At 36.2% G+C, this 22023-nt stretch overlaps 1 protein-coding gene across 1 annotated transcript in view; it reads right to left on the bottom strand.

Annotated features, from left to right (window-relative positions):
* Positions 1-17706, bottom strand: part of PPIL4 (peptidylprolyl isomerase like 4) — a 29601-nt gene extending 11895 nt beyond the window's left edge. The window contains exons 1-11 of the mRNA XM_019746943.3: positions 17548-17706; positions 13745-13812; positions 13593-13657; positions 12506-12623; positions 11597-11739; positions 10998-11094; positions 9350-9466; positions 7113-7237; positions 5537-5603; positions 3315-3426; positions 1172-1268 (exon numbers count right to left, since the gene is read on the bottom strand). Of these exons, the coding sequence (XP_019602502.1) occupies positions 1172-1268; positions 3315-3426; positions 5537-5603; positions 7113-7237; positions 9350-9466; positions 10998-11094; positions 11597-11739; positions 12506-12623; positions 13593-13657; positions 13745-13812; positions 17548-17617 (1079 nt within the window). The 5' untranslated portion in view covers positions 17618-17706. The remainder of the gene's footprint in view (positions 1-1171; positions 1269-3314; positions 3427-5536; positions 5604-7112; positions 7238-9349; positions 9467-10997; positions 11095-11596; positions 11740-12505; positions 12624-13592; positions 13658-13744; positions 13813-17547) is intronic.
* Between the last annotated feature and the right edge of the window lie 4317 nt (positions 17707-22023).

Genomic DNA, 22023 nt, shown 5'->3' with positions numbered 1-22023 from the left:
CCATACTCTTTCTTTTCAGCCTGAACTACCTCTGTGGGGGAAAAGATACCTCCTTCTACTTTATATTCTACGACTGTACTTCCTTTTATTTGTCCTACACACTCCCTTTCTTCCAGCTGCAGTTACTATTGGTTATCCTAAATTTAATTTCAAAGATTTGATAAATAATGTTTACTTTTTCAGACTAAATCTTAGCTTACTGCTTAGTCTGCCTACATGTGAAAGCCTCTCCTCATGCTGATTATGTCAGTACACTGCAGACTCTATCCAGCTTTAACACCTTGCAATGCTTTAGTATTACAGATAGTCGACACAATTTTTAAAATGAGTACAGAACAGGTCAACCCAATAGTCATCTTTCTTTGATGATGACTTGGAAGAGAAACGTCTATATAGCATGGGAAAAAAGAATCCCTAACACACCAACAGAAACTAGAAAACAAAGAAACCATTTACAGAAAGAATCACAAAAGAACCTTTGCAACGTGTGCGGTGATGGATTTATAATAAGAACATCAATGAAAAATTAAAATGACCTAATATGAACAGTATGTTTCATTGCTTCTTACTTCTCTCAACATAAAATTTGGAAGAACCTAAATTAAACAGTCAATAGATTTCTTTTTAGTCCTATAAAAGTCAACTCTTGCACACCATTGGAATCTAACAAATATTGGTTGCCAGACTGACAACATACTAAGCAGAAAGAAGCAATCTAATCATGTAAAACAACAGGATTTTGTTGTCTACATATTCACCATCTCCAAAGAATTTAAACATATGAGGAAGCTAAGCACAAAGGATTTTGCTTAGCTAAAATAAATTTCTATGAGTAATTTAAAACATTACAATTATATACAGGAAATATGAACCTTACCTGAACGATCTTCTGAGAGTAAGTGTTAATCTTAACCTAAGAGTAGGGAGGGAAAAGAATTAGGCTAAAGATTTATTTCAACCCTAACTTTCTCTATATAATAAAGCACATACTGAAAAAGCAAAGGCAGTGAAAAGAGATAAACATAAACATAAATGAAATGACTCCTTCACAAACCATCTAGATTCAGGACCTTGTCTTCTACAGCCTTGGTGGCTTTTTGTAGCATCATACAGCACTACACAGAGTGGATGGTTAACACATACTAGACTAACTGGTTCTTATGAAGGATACTCCTGTTTGGGCTTTACTTTATCTTTCAGAACCAAATTAGATGATTTATCCTGTTCCTTTTCATACTCCTTGAAATCACTCTTGGTGTATTTTCCACCTATTTATTAAAAAAAGAAAAAATAACTTGGTAGGAAAGGTCACCTTATTAATCAAAAACAAAAATTATTTTATAAGAAGTACAATATATAAGCTATTTTATAAGTGGCATATATATCAAGGGATAGAAAAAGGCTAAGAGAACAGAAGAAGAAGAAGAATTCATTCTCCATTATTATTTTAACTGAAATCCGATATCCATTTTGCTAGGTAACCATATGCTGCCACCTAATGAAATATGTGAATATGACAACGCCAAACTTTCAAATACTACCAAACAATTCAGCACATCACTCAAGTAGTGCTCTCTACTTCTTCCTCTTAAAAAAAAAAAAAGAAAAAATCTTAAAAATCAGGGGAAATAAAGAAAAGTGTTACAGAAAAAAAAGAATAATGCTAGAATTCCTAGTAAAATTTAGCATTATATGGTAAATAACTGCCAAAGTGAAATCTTTTAAAAACACTGGATCAAAAATCAAAATCCGTATTATTTCAGCATATCACAGATTCAACCATGAATTTGATATGCCGTTATCAGGAACTTATTTGAGATATATCTATCCATCGATCAATGATCGATGGATAGATACACACACACACACACACACACACAAGCACACACATATATTCAAAATATATGGAATGTCATGTACAGAGGTAATACAAAGTACACAGAAGAATAAAACATTAGAAACTTGATTGCCCATTAATAGGACTGGTTCAATATATTATGATATATACATTCAACAGAATATTGTGCAGCCACTGAAAATAATAAGCTGCCATTTTATATACTGATGTGACCTGATTTTTTAGATACACTGTTAAGTGACAAATACAAGGTACAGAAACAGTATGTACAGCCTGCATCCATTTGTGTTTTCCTTTCCTAAAAGAGAAAAATGTATGTGTGTGTATGTATATTTGTAAGTGTGTATGTATATATATATATGTGTATGGGTGTATATATATGTGTGTATACATATATATGTATATATAGACACACACACACATATATATACACACACATATATATATCCAAAAAATATACAGTGCTAAAAAAATGTCTACACATTTTAAAGAAAAAACTGTATTAAAATTGTAATACTCAATATAATAACACAAGATGAATACAAGTTACATTTGACTTCTGCGATTTCAAGAGGTGCTCAAAGTGGTTACCATCAGCGTCCAGATACTTCTGATTACCAGGAACTACTGCTTGAGCAACATTGACCAAAGTGTCCACTTGTATACATTTTTTTGGCACCCCCGGTATATAAAATACGTCTGTGTGTGTGTTTGTGTGTGTGTGTGTGTGTGTGTGTGTGTGTGTGTGTGTGTGTGTATATATATATATATAAAATATATTTAAAATATATATTTTTTTCTCTCTTTTAAAGGAGAAAACTATATATAAAACTATATATGTAAATAAAGTATATATGGGAAAAGACATGAAAGGAAATTCTAAACATAAAAATACATATATATGTATATTCAAAGAACGTATGTGGAAGGTTACAAAAAAACCAGGTTGAACAGTGTTACTAACTCTGGGAAGAGAAATTGGGTAAATGAGGGGCAGGAGTGGAAGGGAGACTTTTTTCCACATTTTCATGAATCTTTTCAATCTTGGACCATATGACAACTAAAATAAATAACTAAACTTTAGGAAAAAAACTTTAAGAGTTTTGCATCTAGAACAACCAAACAAGTGTCATAATTACTTTGGAAACATGTCCTATCTGCAGTGGGTAATTACAAGTAATTTATAATACAGTCAAACAGGAAATATATTCATCATCAGTTTAAAATACACATACACACATACACACACACACACACACACACACACACACACACACACACACGCACACCCTTCTTAGATTCTAGCTATTAGTATCTAGCACCGATGTAAAACCCTAAATGGCAGGAGTGACATCAGTGAACATGTCTCCTAATTCACAGCACTAAGTCAAACGAGACACACACACACACGAGCATGCAAAGCAGAACAGAAACAAACAAAACTGAACCAACATACCTTTTCCTTTCCATTTAACCTTTGCAACAGACTGGCTGAAATCCACATGTATTCTTCTGTCATCTATAAGTACATTGTCCATTTTAAAGAATGCTTTCTCACAATCTTCTTCCTAATAGGAATTATAAAAACTTAAGCATAAATCTTTATGGAAAAGATTTCTGCAGCTAGAACAAATACTGAAAATACAAAATGTTTGCTGTTACTAAAATGAATACGCGTATTCAAATGCTTATTCTGCACAAAATGCTATTAAACGTTTTGTATGTATTATCTCAATTAACTCTGATAACAACCACACGAGGTACTATCCATGATTATCTCCATTTTCTCAAAGAGAAAAGAGAAGTTTAGAAGTTTAGAAAGGTACAATTGTCAAAGGTCACACAGTTAGCAAGGGCGAGGCCAAGATTTGAACCGAGGCAGTCGACTGCAGTGGACATACACTTACCAATTGTGTTAGTCAAAACCCAAAATTATCCTGAAAATTGAAAGTTGCTTCTATAAATTTGGTGTTAAAATCCATTTGACAGCAAAGCCTGATGTAATGTGAGGCTATCGCCTTGATTTATTCCACTTAGTATGAATATTCATTTGTTTCCCTGAAGAAATTGTTTTTTGATTGATTATGGAATGCTGACTCAGAAGAGTATTATATAAAGCACAGATCTGTATGTACACACACACACACACACACACACACACAATTATTATAATGAAATACCATATGTCAATGAAAATTAACAATACATGTTAAAAGCTACGTGCAGTAACATAAATAAATCTTACAAATATAACACTGAACAAATGAAGGTAGACACAAAAGCACAAATCCTGTGTTTACATTTATTTCAAGTTTAAAATTAGACAAAACCTGTCTATGATGTCAGAAGTAGAGAAAATTCTCTGAGGGGACACAAGAAGGGCCTCTGGGATCCTGGTAAGTTTTTTTCCGCTAATGTTTTATTTCTTGACTTGGGTGGTAGTTCACATGGGTGTATTAACTGTGATAACTCATCAAGCTATTCACTCATGAGCTATACATTTTCTGTATGCATTTTACTCTTCAGTTTAAAATTTTTTTTCTATGAGATTATTCAAAACATAGAAAACTTGCCTAACATGCCAAAAACACAGACGAAGTGATAAACACAAAGAGGCTATCGGCCATGAGAATTACGAAGCAGAATAATGTATCTTAATCTGATTTTCAAAAAATGAGAAAAGCCACAGAAGATCCACCTCAAAAACTGAAATGCTGAATCATAATAAAGAACTCACAAATTCTATAATCACCCTACATTCTAAAGTGGAACTGAACCACATATTCACGGAAAATGGTATATCAGAGAAGACTGAGAAACATAGGCAGTCAGCAGTCTATGCTATAAAGAAATGAAATTATATTTGTGAGCAAATAAATAGCACATCCTATAGTGTCAATGATGGACTGACAGTGTCAGGTTTACAAAAATTATTTGTGGCAAACCAAAGGTAGAGATCTTTCTGCTAGCACCAGTATACCTTGTAGATATCATTTCTGGTACACTTGACAGTATCTAAGTAAAATTTCTTAGGTGTGTCTTCCCAACCAGCCATATTCATCTTGCACTCCTAGGACTTATCACAGTGCCTAAAATATAGGTGTTCAATAGATTCTTTGGAATAACCATAACTTACAATGAACTACTACTGGACACACATCAGTCCAAAGACGCATGAAAAAACAGCATAGCCTAGCACGGTGGCCAAAAGCAATGGGAACTGAATCAGACATATGTAAGTTCAAATCCCAGCGATAACATTCACAAGGTCAATGATTTTCAATAATGGTGCATCACCACAATGGGTCTCAATGTACTTATTTGGAAAAGGAGGACAGTACCTATCTTACAGATTGTGAGGATTAAATGCATGTCAAATAGCATAATGCCTGGCTTAAAGAAAGTTATTTGAGTAGCCTAAGCTATCATTATTATAGATCTAGAAGGTCGTGTAATCCAATACTGAACTTTTATTTATAAGTTAACACCTAGAAAGAAGAGTTCTAAATAACCTGCCAAATGTCATATAACAGCTAAATACACAGCTCAGATTAATATCTAGAACTTAACATCTAGTCTAGTTCTTTTTCTATTACTCAATTATAGATCTACCTAAATAACACTGAAAAAAATCATTTATAGAATGTGAAGGACTTTACCTAAAACTTTATGACCTACCTTTTCAAATTCAATAAAAGCATAACAGAGGGATTCTCCTGTCTTCCAATCACGGATAACTTCACAACTGAAAGTTTGGAAAAAGTGACATTAAAAAAAAAACAAAAAACTCACGTTTACTCTTTAAAAGTGAAGAACAAAGTAAGACAGTTATTACAAGGCAAAGTTAAACTCACAGAACTATTTCTCCAAATTTCTTAAATAACAATTATTTTTGAAAAAATAGTTCACCAGTCTAGTTAACTACATTATCTAGTTCTACTCTAAGTGCCCTATCTAGGCCTACAGTCCTAAGTTCCCAAAGTACTGAGGAAGAATAAGATAAAAATATATTTAATTTTCCTGTGGCAAAAGTAAACCACTGTTAAAAATATTTTTTAACCATAATTAACTTCTAGTCCAAATTTAGATGAATTACAGAATACCTAATGTTACTGTAGAATAATGTATGGACATTCATACATACATACATGTTCAGTAAGTTTATGCTTTGGAGTTCTGAATTTTAATATAAGCCAAGATCAATTTTAACCTCACAGGTATAGCTATTATAGAAAACTAATCCATCTTACAACCAAGTGAAAGGGCAGTAAGGTGGAGTGCAAACCCTTTCCTCATGTATCCTAAGTCTAATTTTCTTTCCTCATGTATCCTAAGTCTAATTTTCTTTTGTCATGTATCCTAAGTCTAATTTTAAAAACGTGAAATGAAACACAAAAATAAAACATTGTGAGAAAAAGGAAAAGTAATCACATTATAGCATATGGTTCAGCTGTTACATTTAATGTACACATTAAAATGTCAATATTGAACAATTACCTAAACAAAATTATGACACAATCAAAGCAGTAGGAGGAAAGAATGAACACAGGTTAGTAACAGAGGTAAATCCTCATGTGCCTTAGCAGGAAGTCAGCATATAATGTCTAAAATTAAAAAATAAAGTAGCAGTACAGGAGTATTTTTTACAAATATGGTATATTTTAAGTGGGTGGAGGAATAAAGTTGGGTAGATATTTACAGGAAGATTTTTCTTTCAAGGGGAAGAATCAAGAACAGCTCCATGGAAAAAGAAACCATGAAAGAAAAGGAAATTCTAAACACAAAATAATACTTTTTAATTAATTATAAAATATTCCCATCCCATAGAAATACTAGCTAGCTTTACAGACTTTTGCATTAATAATACAAAAGACAAATTTGGGAAAATATAGATTCAAATTAATTTTGATATAGATTGCTGCTAATTCTAGTGAGAACTTAAATGAGATAAATATTTTAACATTCAAGGTTATTGAGAATATTACAAAACTAGACACAAACTGTTCCATTCACTTCCTATTTTAGAGTGAAAATATGTTGAAGTGGAAAAATCATTCAATTATATGATATATATATAGTATTTGTATATATACTTATATACATATTTTTCTTCCCTACTGTCCAAAAGCCTCCTCTGTAAAATTCACCAGTACAAAATTCACCTAGAGTTCATAGACTCATCAAAAATATGTCATTATAAAACAACCAACTAATACCTAGTTTTTTTAAATCTTTCACTAATTCTAGAAATTACCTTCTTATTGGTCCAAATCTTGAGAATATTATCTCCAGATCTTCATCTGTGGTCACTGGATTCAATTTACACACAAACAGCACATTTTCTGGAGGTTTAATATCTGCATCAGGTAGGTCTCCCACCTAAATTATTAGTAAACAAAAATATAAATCAATTCCTTTATTTAGTTTCTATTCTAAATACCCCATCCAAGCCCAAAATGCTAATTTCTCTAAAACATCTAAATTTATATTATAAACTGCAGGCTCAGTAAAAGAAATCTAAACAAGATCTCAAAATTCATAACTGACAATTCTTAAAAGAACAATCCCTTTTAAAGATGAGTAAAGTGAAATTCAAAAAGGTTAAATAATTAACTTGCCCAAAGCCACACAGTAGTAAGCAACAGAGTTGGGATTTGAACTCAGGTTTATCTGAGCTCCAATTTTTCATTTTTCATATTTGGTATATTAGAAACAGAATTTATGTAAAGTATATCTAAGTTATGAAGCATGAAAATAAAAAATGCCCATGATGCTGACAACTAGCAGCTTAACTAAAATGTCCCCTGATCCCATTATCCCTATGCCTGTTTCACCAGAAATAACAAACATCTTGCTTTTTGGTTTTCCTTTTTGGCATATCTTTAAAGTTTTACCACATAGGTATGTATCCCTAAGCAATATATTGTTTAGTTTTGCTTGTTTTTAAACGTTTGAAAAGTATTATCGTACTGAATCTAGCCTTTTGTGATGCCCAGTTCTTCCCACATTATTGTTCTGTATGGAACAGCAACCATTCCTGGAGAGTTTCTAGCTTTTCACTCTCACCCTCACTATCATCTTCCTCTTCAGCCAAATTGGAGTCAACTTCACAGTCAATTGCTGCACTGAGCAGAGCGTATGTATCACGTCCTACTGAAGAACTAGTAAAGGTGACAGTGCGAGAAAACCGTAATGATGGTGTGGGTTTCATTGTGGGAAAATTATACTTCCCATGGCCTTTAGATAGGGAAAACAATATTCCTTTATACATATATTCGAAACTCTCAGAGACAACTTTTGATAAGATTATCATGTACAGTTATCTCCTCATGGATAAACACAATAAAACAAAAAGAAATTTTGAAAATCAGAAACAGTAAGAAACAGAGCCAGGAAGATCTGCTCAGTGTCTCTAAAGCCTATCAAAAGACAATAATAACCTAAGTCCAGTAAGCAGTATCATGGCAAAAGGCATGTAGAAGTTCTCAGCACTACTTTTTGTAATTTTTCCATAAATTTGGAATTATCCCAAAATAAAAAGTTTAAAAATACATTAACCCATTTTCTTCTGGCATAAAGTTCCTATACTTTTGCTGTTGAAAACTCTGATGATAATCCAACATGCTTTCCCTTATATTCACTTACTCTCATTGCCAAGTTGCTCAAAGGATTTTTCTTTTAAGGCCAGTCATTTTCTTAGAATTTGTCTTGGTGTTGACTGCTGTGGGTCAATGTTCTCAGATACATAGTATGCCCAGCAAAATGTGTATTTTCAATTCTTTTTAATTCAGTAAAGTATTCCTGAATTACAGTCTTTAATATTTATTCCTTCGGCCTGGTAATGCTAGTATGAATTTTAAAACAAACTAGGAATCTGAAAGCTCTACTATATAAAATAATGGTAATAAAAAATTTAATCATTATCCATCCATTCAAATATTTATTGATGATCTACTATGTAAAAGGTATACCTCATCCACAAAAATAAGAAGTGGGAAAAATGCCCAGTAGGTCAACTAATCATCTACTGAATAACTTAACTATTCCTCAAATGACTTCATACTGTTAGTAATATAGAGAAAGAGTACATTTCGGAGTGCTCAACTCTACCCAGGCTTATTTTATCCTGTAACTGCTATTCTACTATTTAATCCCAATGCTTAAATTGTACAAAGAATTATTTATTAACATACATTAAATTCAGTCCAAGAAACACTCTAAAAATGAGATGACTGTAACAATTGAAATCCATTTAATATTTGTAAATTGGATATCCACTTCCCACTTTTAAAAAAGGTATTTGGTACTATACTGATAGTGGAATCAAATTTGTTTATTTTCATGTGTTACTATGTCATGTAAACTTTAATCCAGAAAAAAATTCTTAGCAAATTTTTGTATTTTAAGACCATAAAAAAGCCAGAAATAAACAGTAAGTATGTACTGAATACATTGCTGAACAAAGTATTTGAATAAAGATAATTGTCTTACCATTTCTAATAGAATAGCTTGAGTTTTGGCCTCTTTTTCTGCCTTTATTTCTTCTACTTCTTCAGCTGATCTTCCTTTGAAATCATCAATTTCTTCATCTGCTCCTATTCGGCCACTCTGTAAGGTAGAAGTTACTCATATAGATAAAGAATAGCAAAATCTGAGAAACACGGGAGACATTATGCTTTATTCTTAGTTGTAGCAAATGTGTTAGAATAGAATAACTTTATTTTGTTTCACAAATGTGAAACTCACAAACCTCTAAAAACTGATTTAAATTATTTCAATAATATTAGCCAGACTAGTCTTCTAATTTATTGTTAAATCAAAATATTTATATAGAAACTATCTAGTATCCAACTAAGTGCTGAACACAGAAGATAAGTGATCTTAGAAATCAAGCACCAAATCCAATCATAAAGATAAATTCAGCTTTAAGGAAGTCTCATAAGCAGAAATTTATACCTTAACATATCTGAGGAAAAAGTATGCATTATTCCACAGAAATTTCTGGGTTCTAACCTGGCTCAAGAGTCCCCCAGGGGAAAAATTCCCTTAAAAGATAATAGAGTAGCTGGTTTAATCCCCACATGGGCCAGTGAGCTGCACCCTCTACAGTTAAGATCGTGAACAACAGTTCTCCCTGGAGCTAGAAGGCTGAGCAGCCTGAGGTTGGCATAAGCGGCTGTAAGCTGCCGCAGGCTGCTGTGTGCTGCTGTGTGCTGCTGTGGGCTACGGTGTGCTGCCATGAGAGGCCGGCAGCCAGCGTGAGTGGCAAGTGGCCAGTGTGAGTGGATGGCAACCAACATGAGTGGCCAGCAGCCGGAGAGATCTGTGAGCAAACGACCAGCAACCGACTGCCCAGGCTGGAAGGAGCACAAGGCTCATAATACCAGCATGGGCCAGAGCGCTGTGTCCTACACAACTAGACTGAGAAACAACAGCTTGAACAGGAGTGGGGTGGGGGAATCCCAAGGAATCTACAGAAAAAAAAAAAGAGTGCTAGAAGGAATAAGTAAATTCAGCAAGTTGCAGGATACAAGGTCAACATACAAAAATTAATTGTATTTCTATGTACTACAATAAAAACATAGAAATCATAATTAAAAACGCAAGACCATTTACAATCACTCACAAAAGATAAAATGCTTAGCTGTAGATATATCAAAACGTGTACAGGAATTGTGTGCTGAACGCTACAAAACACTAATGAAAGAAATCAAAAAGATCTAAATAAATGGAGCGTTCATGGATTGTAAGGTTTAACATAGTAAAGATGACAGTTCTCAAATTGTTATACAGGTTTAATGTAATTCCTATCAAGATTCACCACCCAAAAAATTTTTTTTAAAAAATAGGGGTTCGCTATCTATTTGGAGTTAGGAGATAAGAAAAACATTTCCCCCAAGTGTTCATATAAACTTCCAGCACTAAGGTTCTTCTGGTGGAACAGAAACTGAAGAAAGGATATTAGAGAAATTAAAAAAAAAATGAGTACTTCCATAGAAAAGAAAAAGAGCTCTAAACTTATCCTAGTGGATTAAGTAAAAAAGTCAATCTGAAGAAGTAAGTTTTAATAGGCTAAAAACAAAATCTATGCGAAGCATTAATATGCGTGTGTATTCAATCACAAGAGGACTCAACTTACATCTAGTTGTTCCCTTGTTGGTTCTGGTGATCGATCAGGAATTAATAAATCAGGAGGGTCATCAAATGGATCATCTAAAATCACTGTATGATTAATCCTTACAAAAGAAATCCAAGTCAAACGTTAGATTTACATTATTTCAGAATCTATGTTTTACTTTTTATATAGATTGTAACAAATGTCTTATGTATCTGTAAAGCCAAAAAACCATAAGCTCTTAAATTTTATTGCACAGGATATTACTAGAGTATACTTTCACAATTAGTGTTACTGTCTTTCATTGTTTGATATTATATATATTATCTTGCATTACTCTAAAACATAAATGTTTAAATTTTAGTACTTTTGCCATTATTTTTCAATAGTATGCATTTCAAAAAAACTAAAGAATTAATAATTCCTCCCAATATAAACAATTATAAATAATTAGTACAATTGTAAAAATATAAAAGGTCTTTTTTATTAAAAAGATTGTCTTATATTAGCTGACATTTTGGAATTATCCCCAAACCAGTCTTATGCAAGCCATCACCACTACATGTCAAACATCACAGTATTAAAACATACTAGTACATTCAGGTAGTAAATTGTAACCACACCTGATATCTTGATACGGTACAAAATCCTTGTCAACAAAGGTCTCATTAATTTTCTTAATTATGTCCATGCCTTCTGTCACCTCACCAAACACTGTATGAACACCATCAAGGTAATCTAGATTATCTCCTGTGGTAATAAGAAACTATAAAGAAAAAATGAATACATATATATATATATATATATATATATATATATATATATACACACACACACATATATATATATATATATATATATATATATATATATATAGACACACACACACACACAATTCAAACACAAATCAGTTACAGACTGACAAAAATACACAAAAGTAGTAAGACTCTACATTAACTGCATGGATTCTTACCCACCTGTTACTAGTACTAAGGAAAAAGCACAAAGCTTACACGTCAAGCGTCAACATATATACCAACGTTCCCCTGACTGTTTAAAATACTTGGGCAGACCAAGGCTGTTTTTTCCCATGTAAACTGTAAGGGGAAAAAGACAGCATCTACTCCAAATGGGATTGCGGTGAGCATTAAAGAAGACAATGAATGAAAAGTGCTCAACATGACCTGTTTTGAAATAAGTAATAAACAAGAAAGGAAACGGGCCACAATGTGAACAGTGATGATCCGTGAATGGCGGGATTGGGAGCAATGTTATTTTCTCCTTTGTACTTTTTGGTGTTTTCTAAATTCCTCACAATGAACATGCCTTACATTTAAAAAATAATAGTAATAATAATTTTTTTAAAATGTTTCCATGATGTCTTGTAGTTTTTGTTATATAGAAAAAAATTCCTTCTAACAAATATCTTGACTGAAATTTTTTCCTTACTGCATCATTTTAAAGATCACTTTGTGGGATCCTTCCAGTCCTTCATTTTAAAGTAAAACTCATCTTCTTGCCCACTTCCTCACCTGAGATCCATGCTGGTCGCTGCCATTGTTCACCATGGACACGGTGCCTTTCTTCCTGTGCTTAATTCTTGGCACTTTTTCTGCCTCAAAAAAGCTTGCTTGATCACCATACAGTTGACTGAAAATACATATAATAAGGTTATAAGAGAGAAGTACTCTCCACATGAAATAAAGAACTACTAGTAACATAGGGTTACCACTTCTTTACCGAAATGCAAGTATGATTCAAAATATTCCTCTTTTTTTGCTTTGTATTAGGTTGGTGCAAAAGTAATTGCGGTTGGGCCGGCCCGGTGGCTCAGGAGGTTAGAGCTCCGTGCTCCTAACTCCGAAGGCTGCCGGTTCGATTCCCAAATGGGCCAGTGGGCTCTCAACCACAAGGCTGCCAGTTCAATTCCTCGAGTCCCGCAAGGGATGGTGGGCTCTGCCCCCTGCAACTAAGATTGAACATGGCACCTTAAGCTGAGCTGCCTCCCGGATGGCTCAGTTGTTGGTTGGAGCACGGGCTCTCAACCACAAGGTTGCCAGTTCAATACCTCGACTCCCGCAAGGGATGGTGGGCAGCGCCCCCTGCAACTAAAATTGAACACGGCACCTTGAGCTGAGCTGCCGCTGAGCTCCCAGATAACCCTAACCCTCTCAACCACAAGGTTGCGGGTTCGACTCCAGCAAGGGATGGTGGGCTGTGCCCCCTGCAACTAGCAACTGGACCTGGAGCTGAGCTGCGCCCTCCACAACTAAGACTGGAAGGACAACAACTTGAAGCTGAACAGAACCCTCCACAACTAAGATTGAAAGGACAACAACTTGACTTGGAAAAAAGTCCTGGAAGCACACACTGTTCTCCAATAAAGTCCTGTTCCCCTTCCCCAATAAAATCTTTAATAAAAAAAAAGTAATTGCGGTTTTTGCAATTATTTTTAACCTTTTAAACTGCAATTACTTTTGCACCAACCTAATACATTTAGGGAACTTGGGAAAAAAAATCTGTATTTGAAATATATTTTAAAACGCGGATTAAAATATGCTAGTGAACACCATTAAGAGACAATTCTATTTTTACTCATTTAAAAATAAAAGAACATACCCAAAAACAGACTCTCCTCCACGGCCAGTCCCTGTAGGGTCACCAGTTTGTATAATAAAATCTCTCTATAATATATAAGATACTTTGTTAATTCACAGCGTTTGCTAGATGGTTCTAATAACAAAGGACACAACTAATATCCACCAACTCACCTGGACATTGTGAATAAGGCAATAATTGTAATACTTTATTTTGCACAACTTCAGGAAATTCAAGCAGGCTGAAAGAAAGTAAGTCATAAATTTATCACAGTAGTTCACAAACACATATTTACGCAAGTAAAAGCACAGGTAGCATAATTTAATTTCTAAATTATCACATAAAACCTCGCCCAAATGGTCAAATGTCCAAAGCCATAAAAAAGGCAGTAAACCTAGAAAAAGGCAATATATTTTAAAGTATCTTCTTATTCTCTTTTCCTTAGGATTTCTTGGGCATCTGAGCTAATGCAAGAAACTGACACTTATCTGGGATAAGCAATCATTTATTGATAGACTGGCTTTGTAAGAAAAAAGAAATATTAAAGAGGATACTATGATGGGAAAGGATCTAGCAGAGTATCTAAAAATTGATACAGATTATATAAATTTGAGAAAAATCAAATAAATATATGGGACCAATTATTTTTACAATGATAAAATAATTCCATACACAAAAATCCATACACTGTCTTGTTCCAGTTTTCTCATATAAATGCACCTGATGATCCAATAAACATTGGCTATCTTCTAGGTACTCCGGTAATGCTGTCAAATGCCATTAAACCGTGGTTTCTGTCCTCACCAAGTTCATAATTTAGTTGCGGAGACACACACTAATAATTTCTCAAGGCACTAAGCAAGAAACCAGACAGACAGAAAGATATATGAGGCAGTCTCTGCCCCCAAGGAGCTTATACTAAACTAAGGTTCTTACACCTGAACGCAAATAGTTACAATACTGGGCATATCTAATAATACCATTTCTGCCACTTAGATAGCAAAATGGGAAAATGTGGGTTAAAAAATGCCACAGGAATTCAAAAGAGAGATTGTTTCTCGTTGGAGAAATTAGAAGACCTCGTGGGGGCTTAGGGTGAGCATTAAAAGAATTGGACTGGCAAAGAGTAGAAAATGTGTAACATGTACAATGTTACGTGGCACAAATGGTACAAATAAATGTACAAGAGATGCACCACTCTAGTGGGGAATATTGACAACGGGGGCATGTTGTATGCGTGGGAGTAGGAGGTATAAGGGAAATCTCTGTATCTTCCCCTTACTTTTGCTATAAACCTTAAACTGCTCTAAAAAAGTAGTCTTAATTTTTAAGAAAGGAGGGAGAGAACCTACAGATTAAAGGTATTTAAGAGATATATCAACCAATATAATACTTACATGGCCCTTGTTTAGATCCAATTTAAATCACGATTTTTCAAAATGTTTATGAAACAATAGGAAAAGATGAATGATACTGAAGAATTAGTGATAATTTTTTCAGATGTGATAAATGATTTGTGGTTATGTTGTCTTTTTTTTTGAGTATCTTTTAAGATACAAATTGAAGTGATTACAGATCAAATATATCGCATGTTAACAGATTTACTACAAAAAATCCATTGGAGGTGGGAGTATAAATGAAACAAATTGGTTATGTATTTACAATTGTTAAATGAAGCTGGTCATTGGCACATGAGGATTCATTTAAATGATTCAATTTCTGTATATGTTTTAAGTTTTCCATAATAAAAAGTAAGAGGAAAGAAAAAGAAGGGAGAGAGGGAGGAAAGGAGGAAGGAAAGTAAGTCTGGACACGTTTACTGTGGATTGATAAGTAGTTATACACATAAGTAGGTATCCTCCAATCACACACTTACAAATACATATAAACAGGGTAGGCGTCTGTTCTTAGTGCTCCCAGCTATCTTTGCAAAATCATGCTCGTCCATTCTGTCTGTGTTAATTAGGTGGGATAACCTTATCTCCCCTTTAGTTCCACACAGCTCTGGGGAAAGAGGCCCACTCAGTTGCTAGGTGCTGCTCCATGTGAAGAGTGGCAGACAAACTCAAAGGAAAGCAAAACCAAGAGATGAAAAATACAATTCCTCTGAACCCCTGGATCCTGCCATCCTTAAGCTCAGCTTACCCTAGTAACATGAGGTAATCAATTATTTTCTTTCATCCAGTTAAGAGTTGAGTTTCTGTCCTTTGCACAGTCCGAATACAACACATACGAGTATACCGGGGGTGCCAAAATATGTATACAAATGGACACTTTGGTCAACGTTGCTCAAGCAGTAGTTCGTTTTAATCAGAAGTGTCTGGACGCTGATGGTAACCACTTTGAGCACCTCTTGTAATTGCAGAAGTCAAATATGACTTGTATTCATCTTTTGTCATTGGTATATTTTGAGTATTACAATGGTTTTCCTTTCTTAAAATGTGTGTACATTTTTTTGGCACCCTCTGTATTTGCATTAGTTAATATAATGAACCTTCAGTATGTGTCAGGCATTGCACTAGGTGCTCAGGACACAAAGATAATTAAGGCATAGCCCCAGCTATCTTGGAGTTTACATTCTTGAGAGGAGACAAGCCTTGCAAATAATAGGTAAATGTTATAACAAAATATGTGTTGTGTGATTTATAAAAGACCTGAGACAGAACAGAAGAAACAGAACTAACTCTGCTTAGGGACAACGGAGCGCTTCACAACAGAGATCATGCTTGACCTGGGATTTGAATAATAAGCAGGAAGTCTGCCAAAAGGACAACAGTGGAGAGAAATGTGGGGTAGAGGCGACAATATGAGAAAGGCATGGATGTATGGTTGAGTGTGTGATGGTGGAGATGGGGAAGATAACTGAGTGTGGCAGGAGGCACCCATTGTACGGTCCTGGGGCTTGTTTCCTCTTTAACAGACTGCAATCCATGGGGGCAGGACCCTGGTTGTAACTCCTCTCTCCTGGCCTCCAGTTTCTCCCTACTCTTATACATTCTCCACACGCTGCCTATTGTCTTCCTAAAACAAGTTTGCCATGCCTCAGTCCTGCTTTAAAAACCTTCAAAGACTCTGGTCATCAGGAAGGCACACAAGACTGACTATTCACGATATAATGTATATAACCAGATTCGCAGTCGCCATTCCACGTCACATACCATTCCTTCAAGCCACATCAAACTACTTGCTGTTTCCAGAAAATTCCAAGCAAACTTAAAGAAAACGCTCAGTCCCACTCATCGTTGAAGCAGCTAGTTCAAGTGTTCTGCACTCTTTGCTCGCTTCGCTTCTCCCCGCCCCCAACCAGGAAGAATTACTCCCGCCTCTGGTTTCCATAGCAACTTACACTTTCTTACACTACAACACTTACAAAGTCAAATGGATCCCCGCGTCCATTTCCCCTAAAGGAAAATGAGACCCCCAAGGGCACGGCGCCTATCCCAGGGCTTGGCACAGAGTCTTGCACAGCACGCGATCAGGGAGTGTTTTGCTAAGACCCCGTGCGCACCTCCACAGCCTTCCTCCGCCAAGCGGGTGCCCACTCACTGACCCGAGCACAGCCTCCACGACTTACTGATTACACACCAAGGAATGCTGGTTGTTCCTCTCACCAGTACAGCGCAATAAAGCCACTAAAGCTTTGTGGGCATTGTATATGCAGTCTGCATTCCTGCCCCCCCCGCCCCCGTCCCTGTCTGTCTCTCTCGCTCGCTCGCTCTCTCTCTCTCTCTCTCTCTCTCACACACACACACACGCAATGATGAGCACCCGCCATCCGATTGGCCAGCACCAGATACAGGAGAAGGGCTGCTCCTCACAAAAACTTTTCTAACCAAGGCCCGCTAATAAAAGAGCCGGGCTGCGGGCAGCAGCAGCCCAGACGCTCGAGCCGTCGACGCCAGGGACTGGGCGGCTAAGGCAAAGCGGGGAAAGCCGATCGCCGCCGCCGCGAGAGGTGAGCGGGGCCGGGCCTCACCGCGCGGACGCTCCTCCGTGTACAAGTCGATGACGATGTCGCCCAGAGTGGTCTCCAGCAGAACCGCCATGGCGCCCGTTTCTCCTCTGCAACACGCCCCGGGAGTGACAGGCGCAGTCCGACGTCGTCCGCACTACGCGTCACTCACGGCGCGACGCCTTATTACGTAATCATTCCGGCGACACCGCCCCCTTCTGGGCGCTGGGTCGAGCCAACCTGGTCTGTGTCATGTGGTGCGACTGGGTGTAAAATCTCAGCCCTTTCACAGTATTATTTCCTAAGTGCCTGGAACTACCTTCTTTACATAACATTTCCTAGCATTTTATTTTTATTGTATTTTTCTCAGACACTAATGTACAGTATACTTTTTAACACCTTTGGGTACAGATACCTATCTCTTCAAGCTTTCAGCCCTAAGGTTACGGGAACTAATAAGCTGCGGGAGCAACGCACAGGAGCTTTCTCTGGGCCGTAGGAGCCCTCTGGCTCCTGTTGTGGTAAAGAATGAGGCAAAGATCTCCTACACTTCTCTGTTTCTCCATTTCTCTCACCCCAGCCCATGTCTTTATAAAGTCAATGGAAGGTTTTGTAATACTCTATAACATCGAACTCAATTATGGCTTTTACTTTTTTTTTAAATCTTTATGAACCAATAGAAGGTGTTAATTCAGAATGCCAGGGTTACAAACCACAGCGCCATCACTTACTGTGCTGTAACTCAGGGCAAAAAGCTTAATCTCTATAAACCTCTATTTTTTACATAGAAGATGGGATTGTAAATTATAACCATGTTATTAGGTTTCTGTGAGGTTTAAATAATATACATAAAGCATATAACAATAAATTCTGGCTGCTATAATGATATTTCTATGAGTTACTCTTCATAACAGAAGTATTACTCATTACACATATAATGAAATTCATTTCTTTTTTTTAATTAAAGTTTATTGGGGTGACAGTTGTTAGTAAAGTTACATAGATTTCAGGTGTACAATTCTGTATTACATCATCTATAAATGACATTGTGTGTTCACCACCCAGAATCAGTTCTCCTTCCATCACCATATATTTGATCCCCTTTACCCTCATCTCCCACCCCCCACCCCCCTTACCCTCTGGTAACCACTAAACTATTGTCTGTGTCTATGAGTTTTTGTTTCTCATTTGTTTGTCTTGTTCTTTTGTTGTTTTTGGTTTATATACAACATACCAGTGAAATCATATGGTTCTCTGCTTTTCCTGTCTGACTTATTTTGCTTAGCATTATAATCGCAAGATCCATCCATGTTGTAACAAATGGTCCTATATCATCTTTTCTTACCGCCGAATAGTATTCCACTGTGTATATATACCACAACTTCTTTATCCATTCATCTATCGAAGGACATTTTGGTTGTTTCCATGTCTTGGCCACCGTAAACAAAGCTGCAATGAACATTGGAACACACGCGTCTTTATGCATAAATGTTTTCAGATTTTTGGGGTAGATACCCAGGAGAGGGATTGCTGGGTCATATGGCAATTCTATTCATAATTTTTTGAGGAACCTCCACACTGCCTTCCATAACGGCTGTACCAGTCTGCATTCCCACCAACAGTGTATGAGGGTTCCTTTTTCTCCACAGCCTCTCCAACACTTGTTACTATTTGTCTTGTTGATGATAGCTATTCTAAATGGGGTGAGGTGATATCTCATTGTGGTTTTTATGAAATTCATTTCTAAATACACAGACAAGGTTACAGTAAAAGCAGTTTTAAAATATAATAGAAGAAAAATAAGGTCAAAATTGTGAATGGCTTTGGAAATGTAAAAGGAATATCTTTCTTGTTCTCCTTTTGTCACCTTCTGGGGGGTCTTCAGGATGTTTGAAAAAACATAGTTGAGTAATTCTGGAAAATAATGGAGTAGACTGTTTGTGATAGAACTGCAGTGACTCACTTTCTCCCAGAAATCGGAAACAGAGACAGATTATGTCTCAGATTTCCCTTTGGTGTCAAGCCTGCTCGTGAATTGTAGAAAAAGAGGAATTCAAGTTTTGATTGTGAGAATGATGAAAATAATAATGAAATCAGTTGCTGAAAAAGAAAATATATCAAAGTTTGGAGTCAAACAGTACTATTTGGTGTGAAAATAAAGAGGTATTTTTTATATATCTTACATACTTTGTTTTCTATGGTATTAAAATTTTTTAGAATATCTTCTGCTATATGGAAGGTTATCTTCAAAGAATATAAAGCATCTAATATGCACAGAAATACACTGGATTTCTATAGGCAAACTGAACTCTTTTGGATGGGTTTCACAATTAAAGAAATAAAGTTGACATGAGTCCACTCAAAAGAACATCAAAGTTCACACCATACATGGTCAGACAATTAAGTTCGCAAACTCATCCTAGAAAAAGTGCTACATACCTCATTGCTGAGTATCACTACAGTCACCTTTGAAGTACTCCCCTTGGGAAGCTATGCACCAACGCTAGCGCCTAGTCCACCCTTCAAACCAATTTTGGAACTTTTTCTGGCATGGCCAGAAATAATACGACGAGCTGTCGTATTACCCTTGATGTCCTAAATGTCATCAAATGTCTTCCTTTCAATATTTCCTTTATCTTCAGGTAAAGAAAGAAGCCATTGGGGGCCAGATCAGGTGAGTGGGGAGGGGATTCCTACACAGTTATTTGTTTACTGGCTAAAAACTCCCTCACAGATAGTGCAGTGTGAGCTGGTACATTGTTGTGATGCAAGAGCCATGAATTGTTGATGAAAAGTTCAGGTCGTCTAACTTTTCACACAGACTTTTCAGCACTTCCAAAGAGTAAACTTGGTGAACTGCCCAGTTGGCACAAATTTATAATCAATAATCCCTCTGATATTAAAAAAAGGTTAGCAACATCATTGAAAACAAGTTCACGAACTTAATTGTCAGACCTTGTATTCACATTGATGGATTTATTTGCCAACTTAATTCTTTTTTCGGTTTGCAGATTAATGTGAAGGCTGAGTATATCAAGCTGAGTCTTCCAACAGATGACAAGTGAGTGGAACCCCACCAAGTCTTGTTTAAAGTTTTGTTATAATTCATCAGAATTGTAGTAGATATAGTGGTTTTTTTCAAATTATGGGACATTTTATTTAATAAGAAATTCCACAGTACTTGTGCTTGGATACAGCAAAACAGTGTCCTAAAGAGAACCATGTCATAAAAAATAGTAAAATTGTTCATTATCAAATAATGTCAACTACTTAGACATTATTTATCCAACAAACCTCTGCTCTATCAGGCTTCATACTTTAACATTTGGCCACTGCCCTCCGGGAGCTCAGAGCTAGCCAAGAAGACAGACAAGTGAAAGAATGATAGATGGGCAGACTAATGGGGAGGCTCTTTTAGGAAATACAGACTACCTTACCTTCCCCGGCTACTTTTTCATATATATATACTTTGGAGCCTTATACATATATCACTAGTTCAAATTATACAGATCCACTATTTTATGTGTTCCAACCTCTAAGTTCGTTTTTAATCCCAGCAGTCTAAAATAGTGAAAAGGCCAATGATTGCACTTGGAACCCAAGAGTGGGTGGGGCTTGCAAGTTATTATAATAACGTTGTTGAGTATATTATAGAGGCGAGGAGTTAGTTGAACAATTTTGTAGTTTATGCTACAAAGATTTTGGCCAAAGATTTTGTAGTTTAGCTAAAAAAGCAGGCATGAAGAGAGAGGTTGATAAAAGTGGAAGAGGGGCTAAGAGAGAACCAGATTTGTGTTCTTTTTCATATCAAAAGTTTTATTTTTAAAAAAAGACTGTTTCTTATTCTGCCTGAATGGCAGCGTCTCCAGATTCTTCTCAATCGATATGCAATTCGGTTAATCTGAAATGCCTGACTTTCTTGGCATTCTCTGCTTTTTAGATGGTTTCATACTTTTTTTTAATTTGAAAGGAGGGAAAAAAGTCTATCATCTTCATTTTGTAGATTAAGAAAATGACTAGAAAGGCCCCTAGAGCCTGATGAGACAAGTAAAGAGTTAATGGGAGTGGGCTTGCGAGCTGGCAGGATGGGACAGGCAAGGAGTTAACAGGAGTGAGCTTGTGGGCTAAGGGGACTGGCTCTGATTCCCCTGGTCAGCACAGCACCTGCAGGCTGACAAGCACCTTACATTCATCATAGGTGGGAACAAAATAGTAGGGCAACCCCTATAAACTAACAATCACCCATCATAGATGGGAACAGAACGGTTCCCAGTCCAACAGCAACCCCCTGCAAGCTAACGTCCATCATAGATGGGAACAGGACAGTTCCCACCAGAAGACAATTTTAACAGCAGCGCCCCTGCAAGGTGACAAGCACCCTACATCCTGCATGGTAAAATATAAAACCCCAGCACTCCTCACTGCTGCAGCTGTCCCCTACAGGACTCTGCCCTGGTTAAATTTTTGCCTCTCTCTCTCTCTCTCTCTCTCTCTCTCTCT

The sequence above is a fragment of the Rhinolophus sinicus genome, chromosome 2 (assembly GCF_057876585.1).
Source record: "Rhinolophus sinicus isolate RSI-liver-muscle chromosome 2, RSI-T2T, whole genome shotgun sequence".
In the NCBI taxonomy this organism is placed as follows: domain Eukaryota; kingdom Metazoa; phylum Chordata; class Mammalia; order Chiroptera; family Rhinolophidae; genus Rhinolophus; species Rhinolophus sinicus.
This window is presented reverse-complemented; position numbering and strand designations above follow the sequence as displayed.